At 27.9% G+C, this 25,003-nt stretch overlaps 1 protein-coding gene and 1 long non-coding RNA gene across 5 annotated transcripts in view; both read left to right on the top strand.

Moving 5' to 3' along the window:
• Positions 1 to 5,351: 5,351 nt before the first annotated feature.
• On the top strand, positions 5,352 to 19,434 carry LOC147800875 (uncharacterized). Of its 4 annotated transcripts, none has more exons than XR_015430795.1 (4): positions 5,352 to 7,204; positions 9,946 to 10,035; positions 12,829 to 12,904; positions 19,130 to 19,434. It is a non-coding gene; the product is annotated as an uncharacterized LOC147800875 (long non-coding RNA). The 4 variants fall into 4 exon arrangements; XR_015430796.1 differs by lacking the exon at positions 5,352 to 7,204 and adding an exon at positions 7,227 to 7,369; XR_015430798.1 differs by lacking the exons at positions 5,352 to 7,204; positions 19,130 to 19,434 and adding an exon at positions 8,285 to 9,119 and having other exon boundaries at positions 12,829 to 12,990.
• A 2,742-nt stretch (positions 19,435 to 22,176) lies between these two features.
• The window catches only part of LOC107447087 (eukaryotic translation initiation factor 4E type 3), a 63,846-nt gene continuing 61,019 nt past the window's right edge, over positions 22,177 to 25,003 (top strand). The window contains exon 1 of the mRNA XM_087155854.1: positions 22,177 to 22,981. Coding sequence (XP_087011980.1) covers positions 22,872 to 22,981 — 110 coding nt within the window. The 5' untranslated portion in view covers positions 22,177 to 22,871. The remainder of the gene's footprint in view (positions 22,982 to 25,003) is intronic.

The following is a 25,003-nucleotide window of genomic DNA, read 5'->3' as shown; positions in this document are numbered from 1 at the left end:
ATTATATGCAGCATAATTTAAATTAATAATTATGTATTTAGTTTACTTTTATCTCTATACACATTTATTATTCTAACAGAAAAAAATATTTACAAATGAAAGAGATGCCAAGAATAAATTCTAGTTCTAATATTTTTAAATAAAATATACAAGAATTTTTACACATAAATGTGATCGATGATTTCTGTAAACTTCTGGACTGCGGATTTCCTGATCGCAAATAGCGAAACATCTGGAAACCCGGATTTTTTCCGGAGCACATTAATCTCTGTATTATTTTCAATTTAAAAATGGAAAGAGAGAGAGGGAGGGGGGTTTAATTTAAATAGTTTGTAAATAGAGGCTTGAACTAAGCAAAGTATAATAAACAATAAGAGAAATTATGCTACGTTAATAAATAATTCGAATAGTCGAAAATAGTATTTTTTATTATTAAATAAAGTGCAACTTGCAATTTATTTAAATCAGTAATTTTGACATGAAACTCAGGTTATATATCTTAATGATTATAATTTAGCTCATCTCATTTGTAATCTTATATAGTAATTATAAATTTAATTTTTAACAATCTACATTGAACTTTTAGTAATCTATTATCAACCAACAACCATAAATTCCAAGGTAGGGACTTTATTGCTAACATCCGCTGTAGCACTTTCGTCATGGTGCGGGGATTAGGTTCGCAAGTACCATATGATCAATGGATGGGAGGCCTTCGTGTGTGTTCATTGATAAGATTTGGTTTTGAAATAGTCAAATACTATATAAATATAATACACCATTTCCTACAATATATTTAATAATTCCTTTAAAATGTCCATTATAAATGGCAAAATTTCCTATAATTTACATAGCTTTAGCAAATTTTTTTTCTCCATAAATGCTTATAAAAAGTAATGCTTACATTAAGCTTTCATTTTTATTTAAAAATTCTATCATAAATTTTTTATTTCAAACTTTCTTCGCAACCACTTATCATCCCACTAAAAATTAATCAAGCCTAATAATATTGCGATCCAGTTGCATACAATAGATTCAGACTAAAGGCATTTGATTTATATGTAAGCATAAGTAACTTGAAATGTTAATATTAGACAGTTATATGGGTGATTATTTGGAAACATGACAATTGGAAGAAAAAAAAAATTTTGAAATTTAAAAATCTTCAAAATAATCATTTTTTTGTATATTTATTTAGTTGCATTTATTAATATCTTACAGAGCGCAGTGTAGTTTATTGAAATTTGTTCAAGGAAAAATATTTAATTGCTGTAATCAATTAAATCTTCAAATCGAGCAAAATTAGTTGCAAAAATTTAAAAATAAATAAATAAAAAGCTTTTCCTAAAGTTTATAAATACAAAAATCAAATAAGAGCTGGGTCGTAGAGAGAATTTGTAATCTGACTCAATTAAATAAAATAAACTAAATAACCGTTTCCTAACTTTTCAATAAATTCTGCATTCAAAATAATCATGTCTTTAAATCGGAATTGTAAAAAAATTAGCCCAACTCCGATTATGAAAATGATTTAGACGAATGTTTATAATCATGAGGATAGAAATATTACTTTTATTAATCTTACTACAATCGTTTAAATTATTACTTATTACAAAATTAATTTATAATCTTTAAACGTTTTTAAGCCTATTTTTTTTTTACTAAAATCTTAAAAAAGTACGCATAAAGCTATTGAGACTGAGAGACAATCTAGCTATTGATTTTCTGGAAACGGCTAAACGTTATGATTAAATGAAAATAAATGATATTAATTGCGAAAATATAAATCAGCATTGAGATAAAAAAAAAGGGGGGGGGGAACTTAAATAGAAAGAAAATTGGAAAGAGGAACGAAATGTTTCTGTTACTTTTATTATTTTTTGCAATTCATTCTATTTTCACCTTCAAGGCGATCTTTCAAAACTATTTCGTATTTTTACAAACTTTAATTCATGATTTGGACTATTTTAAAATTAATATTGTCTATGGAGCTGTAATTATTTCTAAAAGCATAAATACATTATAAATAATAAAGTTAACGAATATCTTTTAGATTGATAGGTTCATATTATTGACGCATAATGAAACATATTTTTTTTTTTTGTAAAATTACTTACTTTTTAAATAACTATATCCTAATACACTTTTATAATTAAAAATGTATTTATAATTATGATTTCATGACAATCCATGTTAACATTGTACCGATTTTCATAGCAAATAATACATACTTATAAATTATTTAATTAAATATTTAACAAATAAGGTATCCTTCAGCTCATAAAATTCCTAAGTCAAATTTATTAAGCTAAGTTCTAAAGGTAAAAATTAAATCTAATGTATCATGGTTAGTTTCCTTCAATATTTATTAAAGAATCAGCTTGGGCTAAGACATTTATTTGTTATGCGTGATTGTGCATTAATATTTTTTACAAATGCATGTCTTGAATCTAAGATTAAATGAAAATTTCAATATATTATAAGTCGGTGGTTGGCTTTCTGAAAAATTCGGAGTCGAAAATTTCAACTATCAACTCTACAACTATGGTTCGAAAAATATGAAAAACTGTTTTAAAGATAAACTAAATATATAAAACGATTAATTGTAAAAAAATGTATTAAAAATTCCTGCATGGGTTTTTTAAAAACTGGTGAAGTAAATTCGAAGTATCCGCGCATTGTTAAGACTTTGTTAAATCGAAAAAATTAAATTTATTTTTGGAAAAAGCATAAATTATTATAGAATAAACTTTATGTTGAGAAGAAAGAAGAGTTAAAATATCTAAAAAATATAATTGATAAGAAAAAATCGACTTTTTTATACTAAGAAATTTATTTGTAGTATACTCTATTAAGACGGTCAACTGTAATAGCATTTTTTCCCAATTTTTTTTTATTATTAAAATCTTTCGCACATTTATCTCTCATTTCCTTTATGTTAGTCAATAACTATTTTAAAGTTGCTTAAAGTTAAAAAATTAAAAAGTTGAAAAAAACGCATAAAATTTTATTTTACTTGCTGCAGGGTTCCCACGGTCTGGAAAATTTTTCAAAGTGGTCGCATAAAAGTAGTGATAGGTCGCAAGTGGTGGGATAAAACTAGATATTTTAAGCAGTTAAAAAATATTTAATTTAAAGGAAATATATATTGGTGAAAAAAATAACTCAAGAATCGAATTTACGAATGAAAGATAAATTTAAGCATTTTTCAGTTGTCTTGAAAATTTTTTAGCTATCACTCATTTATTTTTTCCAGTTTTTTTTCAAGGCGCTTTATTTCGTGTGTTTCTGGCACAATTTTTTTTTCTTATGTCGAGAAAGAGTTCAAGGTGCATAAATCCCCATGGCAGAAGTACCTTGAAATCTTGAATAATCTAATATCTGACATTGTAGGAGATTCATTTAATATAAAATTTAATAATAATCATTTATTAGAAAAATCTTAGTTGTATGGTGGAAATAATAATAATAAGTTTGAAAAAATATAAATAATAAAAGAAATAAGAATAAAATATAATAAAACAAAGAGTAAAAAATAATAATAAAAGAATTCAAAATTTGACGTAAATCAGGCACTTATGCACCAGTAATGAAGTCGGACATTCGTTGATCATGAAATATCGATGCATTTCACTCAATGAGATAGATATGAACAACTCTGTATCAATTTGCCCTTTACAACACTATTCTTAATATGCTTGCAATAAATTTTACTTTTAAAGTTTTTTTTTCTTTTCAAAAATCGTTTTTTAAATTTATTTCAGATAGAAAAATTTAAATAAGAGAAGTTATTTCAAAAAATATAACACAATGAAAAACTTTAAAAAAAATACCATAAAGCTTCAAATTTAAACTACTGAGTTCCACACAAAATTTTCTCCACCCTCATCCAAAGAATTCGAAATTCCACATTTTTTATTAGATTTTACAATAATTACAAAGCATTTTATGTAACATAAATGCGAGTGAGTACAGTGTGGAATATTTTCAACTAAAGAAAATTTTGCAGATACTAGACTTAATAGTTTTTTTTTTCTACACTTAATAGTCTTTATAGACTTAATAATTTTTTTCCAATGTTTTTTCGTTTTAAAAATTTTCATATTTGGTTTTTTCAGCAGTCAACTTATACACCTGACATACCAAAAATTACAAGAGCGCAATCAAAAATATAGCGGGTCGACTTATATACCGGTAGATACAATATACAGAATTTTATATTTTTACAATTGGGTAAATTATGTTATAAATCTTCATTGTAGTCATAAAACTTATGGTTATAAAAATAACACTTGCAAAGATTAATTTAAATTATAAATGTATAGTTTAATATCATAAGAACAGAAGTTTCGAAATAGGCTATCTTACAGTGCGTGTAGATACGTTGATCAAAAAGTGACGTTAATAAAGTATGACAAAATAAAAATAATAAAGATTACAAGTGAAGCAGGATGTAATGAATACTATTTAAATATTTTTATCTAAGAAAATCAACTTCTGGAGTCGACTTGCTAAGAAAAGAATTATTTACTGATTTGATAACAATAAAAAACACGGTATTTTTATCTGTTCTGCAAATAACCAAACAATTTCTCGATTCGGGAAAATATATTCAGCTTCAGTATTTTTCATTTTGGAAAAACAAAGAGTTTTGGAATTATTGGCAACATCTGAAGTTTAAGCACATCATAAATAAATGCTAATAATTAGGCTAATAATATGATAATAATTAAATGCTAATAATACGTAGCGGGTCCTAAAATTTGGCTTGGTCCAGTTATTCAAAACTAAACAGAAAAAAAGAAATCTAGGTGTTTATATGTATGTATAAACTACAGACGCAACTTATAGACGATGGGAGCTACCTAAGGCATTTGCAGCTGTTAATGTTAAACCTTGTAATTTTCAGCTACACCTAGAAGATAAGAGGATTCCTAAGTCAAGCCCAGCAACCTTATCAAGTCGACCAAATTCGATTTCGTGAAGAATTTTGTAGTTAAAACTAACGCGTATTCGTGGGAGAAGAGAAAAACCGTCCATTGTTAGCCTGATGGTAAAGGAACTCAACCGGAGAGAAATTGAACATATTGCATCGCTACCAACAGATAATTTTATTCCGTTATGCTTCAGTTTTATGTAAGCACGAATAACAGGGGTGATTGTGAGCCCAAGTCAAAATTCCGGAAAATTTCCTGAGTTCAAAAAAAAAAGAAGTTTAAATTGACAAATTAGAAAAAAAATTAAACTAGGTTTTTCTAGTAGAAGTAATTAAAATTTACAAATATGTCTTTCCTTCTTGAGTTTATGATTATAACTATTTACTGATAAAAAATGTATCTGGCTCTCCCTTACAAACAAAATAAACTGTGTTTTTAAGTTCTACCTTTGAAAATTTGATTTCCGGAAACTTCTGTGATCAATGATTTTTTGAAACGTCTGGACCTTCGATCTCCGGAAACTTCCGGATCACTGTTAGCGAAAAATCCGGAAATCCGGATTTTTTCCGGAGCACAATCAGCCCTGGAATAATAAAATTTTCCGAGATAAGTTCATTATGTCAAAGATTAATTTTTTTTTTAATATTATTTTATGGATGTGTCCTTCTTCTCAATCTTAATGTAACTTTCTGTATTATTGATTTTATTATTTGAATTCTTCAAAATAGAAAATTCGAAAGACTTCAATCTTCAAAGAAAGACAACCAGAAAATAAATAATTCAAATGCGAAAAACAAGAAGATTTTCACCGACATCAGAGTTTTTCAATTTAAATTGTGGGATTGATGAGAAAAATTTAGAGGAATCGTATTTCACCACTCTTAATGACTTTTTATCATTTATTTCTTTTATATTACATGTATAAAAGTAACAATTTAAAATTTCTTAAACTAAGAAACCTTATTCGAAAGTGAATAATAAAAAAGAAATTTTTTTAATTTTATTTTTCAGTTTCAGTTAATATGTAATAAAAATGGGTTAACGTCCACTGCAGATTGGTAAGCAACTATATCAATCGTCAACGACGATTAAGTGCACTATTTCCATCCTTTTTGATAAAAACCTTTAAGGTCGTAATCAGCTATATGGAATTAATAAATGAGAAGTCATAGAAGGGGAGAGGCGAATTCGTGAAAGCAGGACTTTAAAACTAGTTTATTATATGAACCTTATTGACCCTGCCCAATATTTATTTCTGAGATCAATTTTTGAACTCAGAAATAAATATTAGGTTGGGTCAATTTTATTGAAGGCAAATGCATATAATTGATTTATTACATGGCAGTTCCTTCCTGGCACTCCCCCCCCCGAGGCTGAAGTATTAATAAAATATCAGAATCTAGATTTCTGAAAAACCATGAAAAAAAGATTAAATGATTGAACCCATTAACACTTTTCTATTGACACTAAATAAAACTTCTTTTTAATAATTAATTGAAGACTATAAGTGTTATTTATAGAATTCGAAACAGAAGTTAATACCGAGAAATTATTTGAGCGAAAAATATGTTGAAATGTTAATTATTAGGAGTTCAATAATTTTTAAGCTATTTAGTGCATCTGAAAATTAGTTCGTGGATATAAATGCATTAAATGTTTACATAAGGCGTTTTAAATTTTTACATGCGTAAAATTATTACATTTACAAAATCAGAGTTCCGTCGAAAAAAGTTGGATCATTTAGGGTTTCATAATCGAAAAAAATTTGGGAATCGCTGTCGTGATGCATACATTTTACTTGATGGAATGTTCGTATTATTAAAAAATGTAATTTACTTTGAATTTTATTCACCCTAATTATTGATGGAAGTTACTATTACGAAATAATTTAAGTTATAAAAAATTTAGTTTATAAGGAGTATTTTTTTAGTCATGAAAGCATAACTTCAGTATTGCAATGGTAATAAATTTCCTCTAAGTCCCATTGAAGGGGGTGTAATAATTTCAGATTGCTCAGTTGAATAGGAAGAGAGCGGTCTTTTCTAGAAGATGAACTTTGACATTGATGAATTTTTCCCCCAGTGCAGCTGTGGGCTTAGGCTCCTCTAAGGCTGTGGGAGGAATGCCTTCTAAGAAAAAGATCACCCGATACTTTGTCAGGTTTCCCGCCGAACACTCCAAACTAACGTTTTGATTGGTTCGATAGAAAAGCGCGCACTTCTTTCTTTCAATATGGCTGTGTGGAAAGTTACACAAACTGTTTTATTGTAAGAGTTTTTATTTGAATTAATAATTGTCTAATTCGCAATAAATTTAATTTTATTTTTTAATTTCAAACTTCTTTTTTTGTTAATTTAAGATTTGCTATTAAAAAATTACTGTTTATTTCCCCCCCCCCTTCTCTTTCGACTCGATGTTTATTCGTAAATGAAGTAAGTCTCTTTCCCTGTATTTTAAAAATTTTATAGTGTATAATTTAGACGTAATGCATCTTTATTTTTTACTAATTATTGTTTCTTTAAAAAAGTAAATATAAATTTTAAAAGTAAATATAAAGTTAGTATGATTTTGCTTAAAATTTATGCTTAAAAAAAAACACCATTTACTTTGCTTAATTTGTTTAAATAAGATCAAAATTGTATAGAGTATTATAATGTGTAAATATTGGAAGAAAAAGTATTATGTATTCAGTTTTAATAATTATAATTTAATATAATTTTTTAAAAAATTAAATATAAATTTAAAGTTAGTATGATTTTGCTTAAAATTTATGTTTTAGAAATCGGTAACCATAAATTGAAATTTAATTAGAAATTTCTGAGGGAAAGTTTAATTCAATTAACTATTTTAAAAAAATTAGTTTTGTTTTATTAAGAATGTTACCTGAAAAGCATAGTATTTAATATGCAATAAATATAAAAATTATTACGTTTGCCAAACTTTCCATTTAGAATTAACAGTTAAAACTTAACAATTTTAAAATTGATTAGCCTACTTGAATAGAGTTTCCATAAGTAAGTGTTTATTTATGTTTATCTTTGATTTTCTATTCGTTAGCCTTGTTTCTTTAAAATCCAGATTTTTCACTCTTGAACTATGTTTACATTTTGCATGCGATTTTTTTTTCTATCTTCTGTACCTGTTATTTCAATTTTCTCCCCGTTCCTGATATCACGACGGTAACACCGTTCTATTTTGGTCCTCTCCTCTTAGAGAGCGCCTTTTCTTTCCCCCATCTTCCCCCTTTCCGTCGTGATGTCATGATCGGGTTTCTCTTTTTCCTCCTACCCCTTGGCGGCCTATCTAAATAGGTCGCCAAAAAATTGGCGGCACTTCTTAATATCAAAATGACATAATTTTATTTAAAAACAAATAATAAACATAGCAAAGAAAACATTCATTTTTATTGTTACATTGGGAAATATGCATAGGATGATTAGACATTACATGGCATAATTATTCTTTTAATTTAGATCCGAATTTTCTTTTCCTTACAACAGAACGTAAGAAAATTGGGGGTCCCGAAAATTAGATAAATATTGCAGCTAAGCTTTTAAAAGAGAATACTTAATTTAAAAGTATTTAAGAGCACCCGTTAACATACTCTTAATATCAAAATGACATAATTTTATTTAAAAACAAATAATAAACATAGCAAAGAAAACATTCATTTTTATTGTTACATTTATAAATATCGAAAAATTCGAAAACATTTTCGCCTAATTTCTTTTTTAAGCACAAGTCTCCTCTTTTCCAGTGGCTGTTTACGAAATAAATGTAAACACAATCCATCAATGAACCAATTGTTTCATCACACCAAGTACGAGATTACGCGAGAACACAGACAGGCGTGCACGAAATTATTGAAATTTTTATTTTAATTCACAATAAACGCGATAACTTCTCAAATTCTTGCAACCATGAGTGATACTCAACAGCCAATCACAGTGCGAAAAGCCCATTGATCCGACGTTATCATCTCCTTGTTGCCATTCTGTAGTAGAAACTATGGTTTAAAATTAGTTACCAATTCCTTAAAAGATAGAGACCCTTAAAACTACTATCGCTATGTGGTTATTAAAATCCTGATTACATTTAATACGATATTCAGACTCTTGAATTGTGCTTTTAGTTATAATAACCACTTCTTTGTGCTCTTTATTTTGTGTCTAACAATTAAAAGTATTTGATTTTCTGAAAACATATTATCAAGTTTACTGATAAAAAAATTACACTGAATTTACTGATCACAACTCGTAGAACATAAAAATTAACATATATGCTGTCTACATGAGCAAATACATGTGTGACTCTTAGTTAATCTACCTGCTGTATTTTCACTTAAAAAGGTGACATACCTAATGAAAATATGGTGTATAAGGATTGTATTTTATAGGAATTAGTTGAAATGCTTTTTGCAAAATAAATCCATTCTCTTTTAAATAATACCGCTTTTTGTAATGAAGACGTAAATGAAGGATGGAAAAAAAAACAACATATTTTTACTTTGTTCGTAGTTCTAAAAAATTTTTAATAAAATTTTTTTTCTATTAAACTGTTATTTAGAAAATGCTATAATTTATTGCCGTCCGAGTATTAATGCAATTTTGCTTTATTAACACAGCAATATATTAACAAAAATTTCAAAGCTATGAATATCAGTGGATATTTGGAAAAACTTGTATTTGAATGCTTCATGAATTTTGAAATTGCTGATTTGTCTAAAAAATTTTTATTTAAGTTGAGACTTAAACCAATGAACAATACTTTTAAATTTTAACACTTATTCTTTATGTGTTCATTTGCTCTAATCGTAACTTAACTTAGAGTAACTAACTTATGTTTTCTACTTAGCATTTCAGTTAGAAATATGTATATTCTCTCAGAATATACAATTCATATTAAATTTGGTTAATCATCCATTTTCCAATAACTATTTATAAAACTTATTTTTTTATGAATATTTATAACTTTAAATTTATAATGTGAATGTTTTATTTTGATTTAGAAAATCCATTGAAGAGGACATTACAGGAGCCAATAAACTGACAGCATGGACAGAAGGGTGTGAGAATTATGGGGTTAGAATTGGCAGGAAGTAAGTGAAGTACTTAAGTATGTAGTTTAAAATTATGTGTTAATCAAGGTTTTGATCACGCCATCTAGTGTTTGTGTTGGAGGGATGATTGTTTTTAATGAGGGGTTGTTTTGCTTAAGGAAACTTTAAACAAAATTATGTTGTGGAAAAAGAAAACTCTAAGAATTATTTTCCCCGTTTTTTTTCTTTCTGTAATTGATAGCAATAGGTCCTTTTCATTTGGACATTTTTTACTTAGTTTAAAATATATTTTTGCAAAAGATTCATATTAGAGATAATATGACTATAAAAAGTTAATTTAACAATAAAAATATAAATATGTGAAAAATTAGTTAAACATACTAAATTAAAAGAACTTTCTTTTTAAATATTTGGAGAGGCAAAATACATTTAATCTATTCCTTACAACTTTGAAATATGGGAATTGTGATGGAACTCTCCTTCCACATGAATCTTTCCAAGCCAAATTGATAGATACTGAAGCATCAAAATTTTGATCCATCAGTAAAATTTAAGTTACCTGCAACAGGGGTCTGTCCAAGCCAAATTTACTACCATTTAGTGGTACCTTCACAAATTCAACTTCAGGAAAAAATGGTCGTTTCACAAAGTTATATAAAGTCGTTTCACAAAGTTTCTTAAAATTTTATTATGTGTCTCGTAGGAAACAATAAATCCATATTTTTATTATAATTTTGTGTTGATTTTTTAATATAATTTTTAATTTTCAGAAATTATGTCTAAATTTTCACAAAATAAGTATCGTTCAGAAAAAGCTTGACAGAGTACTGTACAAGTCATAATGGAGACATAGAATTGAAAATTCTGTTATCTTGAGTCTCAATTTTGATGTTTTTGGATCATTAAATGGTTATATGTATACTATATGCATATAACGATTGGGAAAAGGTACTAGTTTTTTTTATTTAAGTTTCATCTCTCTCTCTTTTTTTTTTTTGACTTCCCACAGTGGTGCATAGTTATTTTTCAGGGCTAGTTATGGAATTGAAACAAAATTTGTGATGAAAAGTTACTCCCATGGTATGACATCCTCTTAAAAACACAGTGTAGCATTAGATTAAATATAAAATGGAAAGACAAATGAATTTTAAATATTTTTTGTTAAAATATCTTAATATAAAAAAAAGCATTTTGAAAATATTAAAATAATTTAAAACAATGTTTGTATGACTTGGTAATTAAAAAAATTAAAATATCTAATTTAAACCAACTAACCTTAGTATATACTAAATCAAGTAATATTTATTTTTCTTTAAATTTTACTTTTATTTTGAGAGTTTATTACTCAATCCATTTTACAGAAAATCTTTTAGAAAAAAAAAAGGAATTAATAGGGTTACTCCTCCTAATAAATAAATATAGGGTTACTCCTTGTAAAATGGTCTTAGCATATTTAAGCATTGCTTGTTGAGTAAGGTATTTATTCATTTGATTAACTTTTTTTATAACATAAAAGATGTATACTGCTGTGCAATAGATGCATTAATAAATTACAAAAAAACTCACAATTGAGATTTTAATATCTTTGTAATTTTTGAATAATATAACATTTGCCTTTCTTACCAGTTATCTGAATTAAAATCAATTAAATTAAAATTAATTATCTGAAATTTTATTTCAGTGTCAATAGTATTAGCAAAAGAAGGAAAGTAAATGTCAATCCATTTACTAAAAATATATTCTGAAGCCTGACTTCTTTATTTTAAATTCCACCCTTGCTGAACACCACTTCCTTTGAAGTCTCAAAATTTGTCATATTGTTTGTTTATATTCTGTTTCCTTTGACTGCATTGGCAAAGACTGGGAATGTAACAGTGTGTTATGAGAACTATTTTAATTTATTAGTTGAAAGTTATTTTATTAATTTATGAATGCCTTAACAAATGTGTCTGATTGAAATTACATAAATGACTGTTTTTACTTTGGCTCTGATATCATTAATTAATCCTGATCACAACAGTTTTAATTACAATATGCTCTCTGCCTTTTGCTAATTTAAGTAGTGGAGACAGTGTAGTTCTATTTGTTATAAATTTGATAAAATATTTCCCTACACTAAGTTTTTAGATACGAAAAAAGGTGTTTATTTGGTTAAAACATAGATTCTGCTGTTTAACTTTACTATTTTATTGGAGTAATCGCTTCAGTTTCTTATGAGGCCAAAATTCAATTATTGTCAGGACGTAATGAGATAATACCAACAATGTATAATGCATATATTTTTGTGTTATATATCCAATATTTATATTTCAGAGCTTATTTCATAAATTGCTTTGAAAATTCTATTAATTTAAAAAAAAAAAAAAAAAAAAAGCACGTCATACATATCTGAATGGCAGGGATTACACAACATACTCGTCACCCAGGTAAAGGCAATGTAGCGACTAACATGCTCATGTAAAAAATTGCAGAAGCTTTCCTGCTACTTAATGAAAATTTTACAGTGAAAGATGTTTAAAATATCACTTAGATGCTACATAAATGTTTAAAATTGTAAAAGTTCAAACTAAATATTGTGTTAATTGAAATTTTTGTAAAGATTTAAAAATTTGTTGTTTATTTTTTACTGAAGAACTACCAGAACTACTACAAAGTTCAGCTTTTAACTATTCAGAAATAGACATCAATTCATCCACAGCTGGAATATTTTTGCTCTTTAACAAACAGATTTTTTTAGCAAAGTTAAGACTTTTCCAAGTGCTATTGTTTTTTAAAAACTTGTTTTTATTTTTATTTGCCTTTTTCCATATTAACATTTTCTTTTTATTTCAGGTCAGATGAGAGAATATCTAATGAAAAGAGGAGTTACTGCCACAGAAATGGAGGAGGCTATGAAGAAAAGAAACAGATATATATCTGATAAAATCCAGGATATATGTTTTAATATTGCTAAAGTTAATGATTCTTAAACAAAATAAATCTTTTTTAAGTTTTCTTATTTGTCTTCTCTTATATGAATATCAATCAAATGATTATTGGTAATTATATATTTTACACAAAATTTAAATGAGTTGTGGTTAGACATACAGCTGTGGTTTTGTTATTTAATATCAAAAAAGGTATATTTGCACCATATTTAATATTTGTTAAAAAAAAAAAAAAAAAAAAAAAAAAAGGGATCCTAGATACACACATAATAATCCTACTGTTAAAAAGCAAGCCTGAGAGGTGGGCTTCATAGTAGAGAAAGAGTAAAAATATTTGCTAGTAGGAAAGCATTAAACATAACAAAATTTAAAGCAACAATTTGAAAATTAATGCTAGAATAGCAAAGATTATAAGAAATTAATAATAGTAATATAAATAGCAAAAATTTGAAGCAACTGATGGTAGAAAAATAATGCTGGAATAGCAAATTTATCAAGCAACTGTTGGTAGGAAAATAATGCTAGAATACTGAGATTCCAGGCAACTGATGGTAGGAAAGTAATACTAGAATAGCAGAGATTTCAAGCAACTGGTGGTAGGAAAGTAATGCTAGAATAGCAGAGATTTCAAGCAACTGGTGGTAGGAAAATAATGCTAGAATAGCAGAGATTTCAAGCAACTGGTGGTAGGAAAGTAATGCTAGAATAGCAGGGATTTCAAGCAACTGGTGGTCGGATTTTTATGCTAGAATAGCAAAGATTCCAAGCAACTGTTGGTAGAGAATTATGCTTGGAATAGCAATAAAAAAAAGCATCTGTTGCTATAGAATTATTGCTAGTAAAGCATAAAAAACAAGCAAGTTGTGGTCTTGATTGTTGCTAGACCAGCAAGATATTCAAGCAACTGTTGGTAGAGAATTATGCTTGGAATAGCAATAAAAAAAGCATCTGTTGCTATGGAATTATTGCTAGTAAAGCATAAAAAACCAGCAAGTTGTGGTCTTGATTGTTGCTAGACCAGCAAGATATTCAAGCAACACAAGTTGGTTAATGTATGCTGGACCAGCAAGATATTTAAGCAACACAAGCTGGTTTATTATGCTGGACCAGCAAGATATTCAAGCAACACAAGTTGGTTTCTGTATGCTGGACCAGCAATAAAGTGTGCCAATTCATGGTATGGAATGCTAGTAATTATGCTGGAACCAGCAAAGATTTATGGTAGTATATGCTGGTATTTTAGCTGGTACATAGCATTATATGCTTGTCTAGCAAACAAATTCCAGCAAAAATTTTAACCTGGGATGGCTCTGTTATATTCTGATAACTGAGATATCGTAAGAGTATGGGAAAACAGAATCATTTTATTAGATCTCCATGATTTCATACAGAGATCAGGGTTAATCAGGGATATTTTAAATCAGAGTTGTTCAATAACTATCAAAGCCCAAACTTGGAAAAAAAAACAAGTAGGTTTTTTTCTTGCATTTTATTATAACAAATAGACTATATATTAAGATTATACTAATAGAATAATATTTATATTTCTGCTACTTCAATATTCTGTATTTGAAAATTCTTAATTAACTTTTTTTGAAAATAATTATTATTAGAAAAAGGAGATAATGTACTTAGGTGTTTTCGCAAAAATTCGAGATATTAATTCACAAAATAATTGAAACTACTACTGTTATAACAAGATTAGAATTGCAATTCACTGAAATAGGAAAATAATACATTTATAAAAGTGCATTTTAACTACTATTTTGCTAACCTATGAGTCTAATTACATACTTTCAAATGATACTTTTAAAATATAGCACCCTTTAACTGGTGAAATACTTGTTCAGATGCATCCTTTGTTGTTGAAATATTAGAGCTTATTCTGGAAGCTCCTTTTCACTGTAAAAAACACAGGACACAACTCAGAAAAGTAATGCAATGCACCATTGCATAAAATAGTTTTTCCAAGTAAAAGAAAGAAAAAAAATGTCCCGCAGTGGACTGATCTTTAAGACACGGTTCCCAGCAGATCACCGAAGTCAAGCATCACTGGCTGCGGTCAGTGTGCGGGTGGGTGATCACTTGGATCTGTCTGCGTAGGGACCGAGGGTGTGCGGTAGTGGTCCTCGTTAAACTGTTCTATCGTAAAGTGCTCAACTTCACGTGCAGGTCGTCGGGCTACCGAAGCAGGGGTGCCATACCCTCTGCAGAGGATCACAATTGTGATCGTATGATCCTTAGGGATGTTTCCCAGACCGTCGCCAATAGCCCATTGTGCAGCTCTAGTGCGACGTAAATTAACAACTACCAAGTAAAAAACTTTATTTGAATTAAAATAAATAATTTAATTCTTCGTTAAAACATTTAGCAGTTTTTTTTATAATTCTATTTTAAAACAGAATAGGTAAATCCTACAAAGGTAATTGGACCTTTTTACTCTCACTTAAAATAGTATTGTTACTTGTGACTAATGACATAGATAATGAAATGTTTAAATAATTATTATTAATGGCTTGGTCAGGAATAAAATTTATGGTATTTATTTATGCAGCAAGACTAAACTACAAAAATTAAAAGAAACGAAGACAAAATCAGACGAAATTGGAAAAACCCATTCCTTGAAAAAACCTGAATCGGTTCTTTCAGGGATTCGATATTTTTTTAATTTTTTTTTTAAAGTAATAGATGCATTTATCCAATGCTGCATTATTTATAAGTATATTGTGTTATGCCTAAAAGTTTCATAAGAATTTCCATGTTCTTTAATATTAAAATTTTCATCATGTCAAGAGAAAAATAAAACAAGATATCTTTAATTTATAAGTAATTGAACTATATACCTACCCTGGAAAAAGGACATTATATAATTCTGAAGAACAGCATTTTTATGTATAGAACTGAGGAGCAAACAGCCAGCATAACTCACTCCTATACATATGCTTCCAATACATTTATATTTGTAAGTAGACCTGTTAACATAATGTATAGAAAAAAGGGAAAGTTTTTACTTTTTATTAAAATATTAATGGTAGAAAACGTTTTTATGAAATACTTTTTAAATAGTCTAATAAAACAACTTTAATTAATTGCCTAAAATATTTCACCACTGAAAAAATTAAGTTAAAAATTCCCAACCCTGGTTTTTTGCTCCATAATTAGCTGAATTTCATGGCCCTGATAAATTTTTTTAATAAATATTTTAGAACTTTTGTTCAATCATTATGGAAAGAGATAATTTTACATACATATATATATATATATATATATAATATATAATTCTTTTAACATTACATAATATTAATCCATAAATCGAGCATTTATCTAAGGCGCAAACGTTTAAAAACCTTTCCCACAAGAAAGTAATAATATTGATCTAATTATCTCAAAAAATGTGATGATGTGGCTTTAGCAGCTTGGGAAATTGATCAGTCCCACGCTACTGAGACCTATTAACATTTAAATATATTGTCCAGAAAGATATAAAAACCCTCTTTCCAAGGTCAAATGTGCTATTCTCTACCTATCCACCAGCATGTAAGGTTGTCATTCTGGGGCTCTGTCCCTTACTTTAATAAAATTATATTATGATTCCTGTATTTTCCTGTATCTTTTTCAAGAAGCACCGGCCACACTACGAACTTACAATGTTTAGGCTTTCAAAGCGTAACATATATATATTATTTATAAAATAATTTGTGGTACATTGTTAGTATGCATTTGCATTTCATATTAAAATATTGATACTGATAATATTGATATTGAGCTAATTGATAATGTTCATGAAAAATCATAGTAAATGTTAAATTTTCTACACTTTAATTACAGCCTAGCATAAATTTTTATAAATAGTAAAGCAAACAGATTCTTCTAATTGGAAGAAAACGATCACAGTACAAGGAACAGTACAGCTTACAGAAAAGTCACTTAAGTTCTAAAATTCCACTCATGAAAAGATTCCTGAAAATTGTAATAATCTGTAAAAAAAAAAAAATTAAAAGCATTATATCTATAAAGATAACTCTGAATCAATTTTCTTAACTCAATCAAATTAATATAGAGTCAATATAAAATATACTACAGTACAGAACCCGTTATCCGGAAATCAGAAAACCGGAACGAAATTCGATAAATTTTCCCGCCATTTAAAAAAAAAAAATTTTTTTTCCTCATAAGATTTTAGGATTTTTCTTTCTTTTTTGAAAGATGTTCACCTTACCATCATTTTGGAAATAATCATTAGTGTATTACTTCATCGTTTTTTCTTCTTTTTAAGATTATTTCTAAATATTTTTTTTTCTTTAGTTGGGTTTGACAATAAAAAAACGGCTTTTTGTAGCGATTCCGAAAACCGGAAAAATCAGTTATCCGGAATAGTGATGGTCCCAATCGTTCCGGATAATCGGTTCCCTACTGTACTATATAATATATAAACTCTGTAAATAACCCATGCATTATTAAATATATCTTTAAAACTAATTTAAATGTATACTAAATTAATATTTCCACTTCCTTCATAATGTTGATTTGGAGTACCCAGAATTTTTGAAGAATCAAAACTGGAATTTCAACAAGCACTGACCTGGCAATTCTAATAATTCTCAGGTCAGAGTAGTTAAAAATTCAGTGGATGAAAGAGCCTTTTTTTCTACATTTAAGGATGCATCACATTAACTGATGATCATAACAACCTGGAACAAAACTATTAGCATTGCAACTGCATATACAAAACATGAAACACAACTTGTGCTTTTTCAATTATTAAAATTAATGAGCTCTTAATATTAATTTAAAAGTATTATTTATAGTAGTAATGTAATCATAGCATCATCAAACAAGTAATGAAGTATGTAAACAGAAAACTTTACCACATGTAATCTAAATTTTAAAAACTAGCAATATAAAATGTAAAACAATTTTTAATACCATTTGAAGATATTTATACAAAGAAAATTGATAACTTATTAATGGTAACTTTAAATTTAGGGTGTAATATATTAATTTAACCTTCAAAAGAGAAAAAAAAAACTGATTTCTTCCCAACCGTGTATTATTAAAGTATAACTTATTAGTCATTCATATTTCCTTTCAAATAATATTCAATATACACAAGTAACTAATTCAAATATGCATATTTTCATACTATTATAAGTAACTATATCCAATATAATAATTAGAAGCACAAAAAATTGCTTTACCCCACATAGATATAATGCAATGAAAAAGATACCTAATTAATTATAATGTAAGAGATTAAAATATCTACAAATATAAAATATGTCGGAGGTACATACCAATTTTACATTTATGCAGAGAGGCAGCAACAATAAATGACTAGCAAGTGAAATTGTCACACTAACAATTATTTAGGCAAGAAATGTAACACTTATACTTACTCAGCATCAACACAAATCTTTGATAGCATATATTCCAGTAGGTATTTCTATTCCGACAAATTATGGTCATAACAAGCAATTTCATTGCTCCCATTTAAGACAAAGACATGCTGAAGGAGCTTTTAAAGGATACATCTGATTAGTTGATGAAAAGAAAGTCTCAACTTGCAACAAATCTAGATACGCAAAACACGAAGACGCACAAATTACAATTTGTGATACAATTGCTACTTACTTGTGCTTCTTCTCAACTATTCAAATTCTATACTAGTCTCTCCATATTATTCTGAACTATAATATTAGTTTTAAAAATGTCATTTATAGATATGTTTAATAAGCAGAATCTTACAAATAATAAAAAACGTAAACACAAAATCTAAAACTTTAATGTATGTAAAATTTAATACAGGCAATAAGACATAGTAAAATATTCTTCATATTTCTTGCAATTAATTGTTTTACTCACTACGAATGAAACAAAAAATAATTTGGACTTTTAACCACAAAAAATGCTTAAAAAACAACAAACAAAACAATGATTCGACAACAATGAAACAAAATTTGATGAGATACCATATTAATAATTATGTAAGATATTAAAATACATATAAATTATATATACATATATTTTTAATATAATTTTCTTTATATAAAACTATAAATATTAATAATAGATAAGGTTAATATAAAATATAGTACAACGTAATATATTAACTCCGTAAACAAACCAAGATTAAATATATCTTTAAAACAAATTAAAATGTATACTTATTCAATATCATAACTTCCTTCCTAATGTTGATTTGACAGGAAACTGGACACGATGGATCAAAACTGGAATTTCAACAAGCACTGACCTGGAAATCGTAATAATTCTCAGGCCAACATGGTTGAAAATTCAGTCGATGAAGGAGCCTTCTCTCTACATTTAAGGATGCATCACAATAACTGATGATCATAACAACCTGGAAGAAAACTAAAAGCATTGCAACTGGATAAACAAAACATGAAGCACAAATTGTGATACAACAGAACTTGTTCTTTCCAATTATTGATTCATGAACCCTTAATATTATTCAAAATTTTAATATTAATTTAAAAATATCATTTATAGTAGTAATGTTATTCTTGCATCATCAAACAAATAATGAAGTATGTAAGCATAAAAACTTTAGCACATGTAATCCAAATTTCAAAAACTAGCAATATAATAAAATCAGCGTATCTGCTACATTTTAAATTACCAAGTCCATGATTAATTCCAAGAATTTTTCAAGACTTTACAAATTTACTATTATCTCTGACAAAAACACAACAGCAAATTTAAAAAAGCATTATAATAACATTAATTGAAATGATTGGTATAGCCAAAACTGTTGTAATCTGCATCCTCAGTTGATTTTTAATTTAAAACACAGAATAAATAAAAAGTTGAAACAATAAAATAGCTGAAAAATACAAAAGCAATTAATTTCCTTTTTGTAAAATTATATTCTAAAAATACTTTTCTTGCTCATTGATAAGGAAAGAAATACTTCTGATTTTTCAGTTCTCATTTTAGAATAAAAAAAAAAAATTGCCAATGACTGGCTTGCTTCAACTAGAATCTTAAATTGATATATTAAAAAAATAAATAATAAAAATTCTTAAATCACAAAAGTTTAAAAGATAATTTGCTCTGGAAATGATGTTTTTTCTTCCATTTGTTGAAAGAACACGATAAAAAAATTTTATATTTTAATAAAATATGACTGTGAGTGTGGAGTTAGTTACAAATTCAGATATTTGGTACATCAAGATATTCAGGGGAGGGTTAAATTCTATTTCAAAAGTTAGATTAATCAGTGGTCCAAATCCATGAATTTCTAGGTGCGCTGATACTTTGTAAAATGTAAATCAAGGAAAGTTGATAACTTCTTATTGGTAACTTTAAGTTTAGGGTGTAACATACTATTAATTTAACCTTTTATTCAAAAGAGAAAAAAAAAGGGCTTCTTTTCAACTTTGTATTGTTAAAGTATAACTTATTAGTCATTCATATTTCCTTTCAAATAATAAATAATATTCAAGAAAATTCAATTCACTCACTAATTCCAATATACTTCCATTCCATTATAACCAAAGATGTCTAATGTACAAAACTGCTAATGTTTATCTTTAAAAATGTCTAATTTTTAGTATAATCTATATTATACACTAAATTTGGTTTTAAATAAATTTCTTAATAATATCACTGCAGATTTTCAATAACACATGAAAATGAAAACATAATATTACAAAAGATGTGAGCTTTCAAAAGTACAAGATTTTGGTTACTTTTCAAAATATAAGTGTTTCTTCAAAATTTTAAATTTATTTTTTCTAGAACATATTTAGAAACACTATCCTTTATAAAAAAAATATATAAAATTTATGTATTAATTAAATTTCACGTATGAATATAGGTTTTTGACATTTTAGACAGTGAGGTTTTTGACGTGACGGTTTAAACCATGGTTTAAACTGTCAAAAACTGTCACATGTCAAAAACCTGCCAACCCTGGTTTTTGTACTTTATCACTTTTGAAATTGCATTTGAATAAAATAATGTTAAAGTAAAGTGCTGCGTATGATAATGAAATATATATAAATATTTTTTTAAAACTTTTATAACTTTTGAAACTGCAAACAACTGAATAAAATAATAAGGTTAAAGTAAAGCATTTTAAATGTATTAATTGCTTTTTCAGGTCTATTTCTTGAGATCTATCTTAATTTATTATTTGTGTAAAAGTATCGATTCCTTTGTGAATAATGTCTTATATATATTTCCAATGGAAAATTATCATCTATTGAAAATTATCATATAGTAATTGAAAATTAATTCTGATTAAATGTTTAATTTGACGAAAAGCGATTTAATAAAATATCATACATCTGAAAAAGCAAACAAGTGATTCAAAAATTTTTTTGAATGTATAAAGTGCTTCCTTAACTCATTTCTCAAATCTATTATAGTTCATTATTAGCGTAACAATATGTATTTCATTCTGAAGAATTTTTATTATGCATTTGGAATAAGAAAATTCGTTACATTTGAAATTGCAAACTTTTAAGGTAATTGCCATAAGATCTTCATCCTAATTAAAAATTAATAAAAATAAGTTTAAAGTAAAACATTTAAATGTCTAAGCTTTCTTAGAAACGTTTTCCTCAGATCCATCTTAAATGCATTTTGTATTGAAAAATGTATAGTTCATTTAAATCTTCATCCTATTGAAAAATGAATAAAATGTTTAAATCAAATATGAATTATATTTCAGAAACAAAGAAAAGAAACTGTGGTGCATTATAAGACTTTTTAAAACTATTATTCAAATGTAATCTCATTAATTTTGAGTCAAACAGATTTTTTTTAAAAAAAAGAATAAAAGGATTAATAGCTTTAGATTAGACGTTTGCAAAACGTCTGTTTTATCTTTAGGAACTGACACCGTGAGTACGTTATTCAAGAACTAATATTTTGTACACGTTATTTAAGAACAAGAAATCGGAACCGGTTACTTAATAACTGATATATCTTAACCGATAAGTTCTAAGGAGTAGTCAGGGAATTTGAGCCAATGAGAAGGAAGAGGCGTAAACGTCATGATCCGAGGAAAACTGGTTCCCTCCGCCAGAAACGTTATCTTCCTTCCTCGGCGACTCTTCGCCAACTTGCCGTAGTTATGATAATATCCCCAATAAATAGGAGCACAAAAAATTGCTTGAATAATAAAAAAAAAAAACTCTACCTACTCCACATAAATATAATTTAATGAGAAAGATACCTAATTAATTATAATGCAAGAGATTAAAATAGGTACATACCTGTCAACAACTTTATTGAGTTGATCTGACCAAAGATCTATGAGGATAAGCAACAACACAACATACTAATTATGGAGTTATGCAGTGAGGTAGCAACAACAAATGACTAGTTAGTGAAATAGTTACACTAAGGAGTATTTTGCCAAGCAATGTGACACTTATACTTACCCAGCATCAGCACAAATCTTTAATAACAGATATTCTTGTAGGTATTTCTTTTCCTACAAATTATGGTTATAACGTGCAATTTCATCGCTTCCACGTAAGACATAAAGATACACTGGGGCTGGTGAACGAGATTTTGAAGGATAGGAATTTACCTATTTTATTAGTTCATGAAAAGATATTCTTAACAATTGTTTACATTATTGAGCTATAAAACGTATTCGCCATTTTCACCACGCTCAAAAAAAAATCGGGCATCCAAGCTCTTGGCGATAGAATTAGTTTGGCAATCACCCATTTCAGCTGATTGCCAAAGTTTAGGGTTATAAAACGGCGGGCATTCAAGACAGTAGTGCGCTCCTAAAAAGATGCAGACCTGGAAATCCGTAACTGTTAAGTTACGGATCTGGTTCAGCCCTGACTTAGCAGTTTGAAAATTTTTAACCAATATCCGCAGTTGATTTCGTAAGAGTATTGCGTAATAAGGTCGTGATCTCTTCTGCTGTCATCTAGTATCAGCTGGAACTGTAAATAAACTATGGAGATGCAAACGAATTTCGATATAGTTGATACAACTACCATGAGTGAAAATTGTGATGATTTGCCTGTTGTTCCTTTACAGACATGTTGGACATTTTGGATCGACAAGTTAGATTAATTTTAAATTTGTAGTGTATAAAAATATTTTCATATTGTGTTTTCATTGCTTCTTCATTAAATGAGAAAAAATCATATCTGACTAAGTAGACAGAATTGACTTTAATGATAGGTTCTTAAGTATATTTCCGCACATTGTTTATTATGCGTGTATCTTTTGAATATTCAAAAAATTATACCATTAATTATAAATGATTTTAAGCACTGAATAATTCAAAACTGTGTTGTTTATTTCTTCTGGGATGGGACAAGAATGCCTGTGAGCATTTACTTTCGTTGGAAATATTTCCATACTGGTACATGTTCGCACCAAAAAAAATTATCAAGTGCAAAGACCCAGTCTACCAGTTTTATCCGGGGGCGGTATTTCAAGGGGTCCCCATTTCAATACCGATATCTGTTTGCACATATACCTTCGTCAAAGGGTTCTTTAATTTGCATACATTAAACAGAATATATTGTGGTTTTCCCTAGGGGGATAATTTTGTGTTGTGATCAGGCAAGCCAACTACGATCACCAAAGTGCGGAATAGATTTTTAAAAGAAAACATGTTAAGGTTTTCCCAGTTGTGGCTTCGAGTTATACCCATTGAGTTAGTCCTCATCTGTGATATTTCTTTTTATCGCTGCCTAGAAACGTCTAAAATTCAGCAAGTATTTTGCTGTAGCATCCTATATGAAAATCTTCCCTGCCTGGTGTGGCTACAAATATGTTTTTCTAGTTGGTCCCATCTCTGATGTGTATTTTTAGTTCTTCATGGAATAGTTCCTCTAAAATCGTCAAAAATTGGCCTTTATTTTAGCATAGATATCGATAGGGAAATCTTTGCCTGTGGGTTTTGCTCTATTCTGTTAGGGATTTTTTGTTTCTTGCATGCAACTGCCTCATCATCACCAAAACATACAGATTATATTGGTGAAGGTGCTAATTCACAAGTCTTCCTAACACCAAGTGTCAGGAACCGGGGAGGGGGTGCCTTAGCTTAGCTTTAAACGAGGAGCAAAGCCTATTCAAAGATTAGAATTTTTTAGTAAATATTTTTATGTAATTAAAGTTGCTATTAAAAAGTAAATAGATTCTTAGCTATAGATTCTCTTTAATAATAAAAGATAATCCCTTACTCATCTCCCATGGAGGCAATTTATGTCCCTATGTTGACCAAATGAAAAATTCTTAGTTTCAAATGTCACTCAATCTTATCTTTATTTCTTCGGGGAAAGTGTAGTTGGAGTCTTTCCCCCGTTGCGAGATCACGGCGACGTGTTCATAGAACATTACAGAGTTCTTGCAAAATGATATTTCCTTTGGGAAGTAAAAAATTTTGGTTTTCTTTTCTGCAGAAATTTTTGAAATATTTTTTCTTCCAGATTCAAACGATGCTTTTCTTGTAGATCAGAGGGAAAAAAAAATTCCGTGATTTTTTCTATTCTCATTTGAGAATAATGAAAAATAAGGAATAATGAAGTAAAAAATTTTAGTTTTCTTTTCTGCATAAATTTTCTGAAGATTTTTTTTTTCTTCGGCAGAATTAGTTTCAAAAGAAACCTTTCTCGCATGTTGGAGAGAAAAGAAATGCTCGTAATTTTTCTACTCTCATTTGAGAAAGCAATATGTTAATGATTGTCTTCAGCTAGAATTTTAATCAGATAATAAAAAGAAAAAAAATCAATAATCGCGAAAGTTTAAAAGATAGATCGCTCTGGAAATCATGTTCTTTCTTTCATTTTTTTTTTTAAAGAACACCATATTTTGCACTTTAACACTTAGTATGATAAAGCCTGTCATTCTGGTCCACTTGTTATACCAGCCTTAAGCGAAAGGTTAATAAAATTTTTAAGTGGGAATTTTGTTACAAATTCAGATTCATAGCAAATTAATTAATCAAAGTGGTACATTTTCCCCTCTTTTTTTTTATTTGGTTGAAATAAAATCAATCCAATATTTTAAATGTGTTACGCACATGAAAATTCTAAATTGCACATTTGAGTATTAACTGTATCACTCACTTGTCA

The sequence above is a fragment of the Parasteatoda tepidariorum genome, chromosome 12 (assembly GCF_982258835.1).
Source record: "Parasteatoda tepidariorum strain Cologne lab strain chromosome 12, Ptep-v5.0, whole genome shotgun sequence".
NCBI lineage: Eukaryota > Metazoa > Arthropoda > Arachnida > Araneae > Theridiidae > Parasteatoda > Parasteatoda tepidariorum.
Note: the sequence above shows the minus strand (reverse complement) of the source record. Positions and strands in the feature narration are given on the sequence as shown.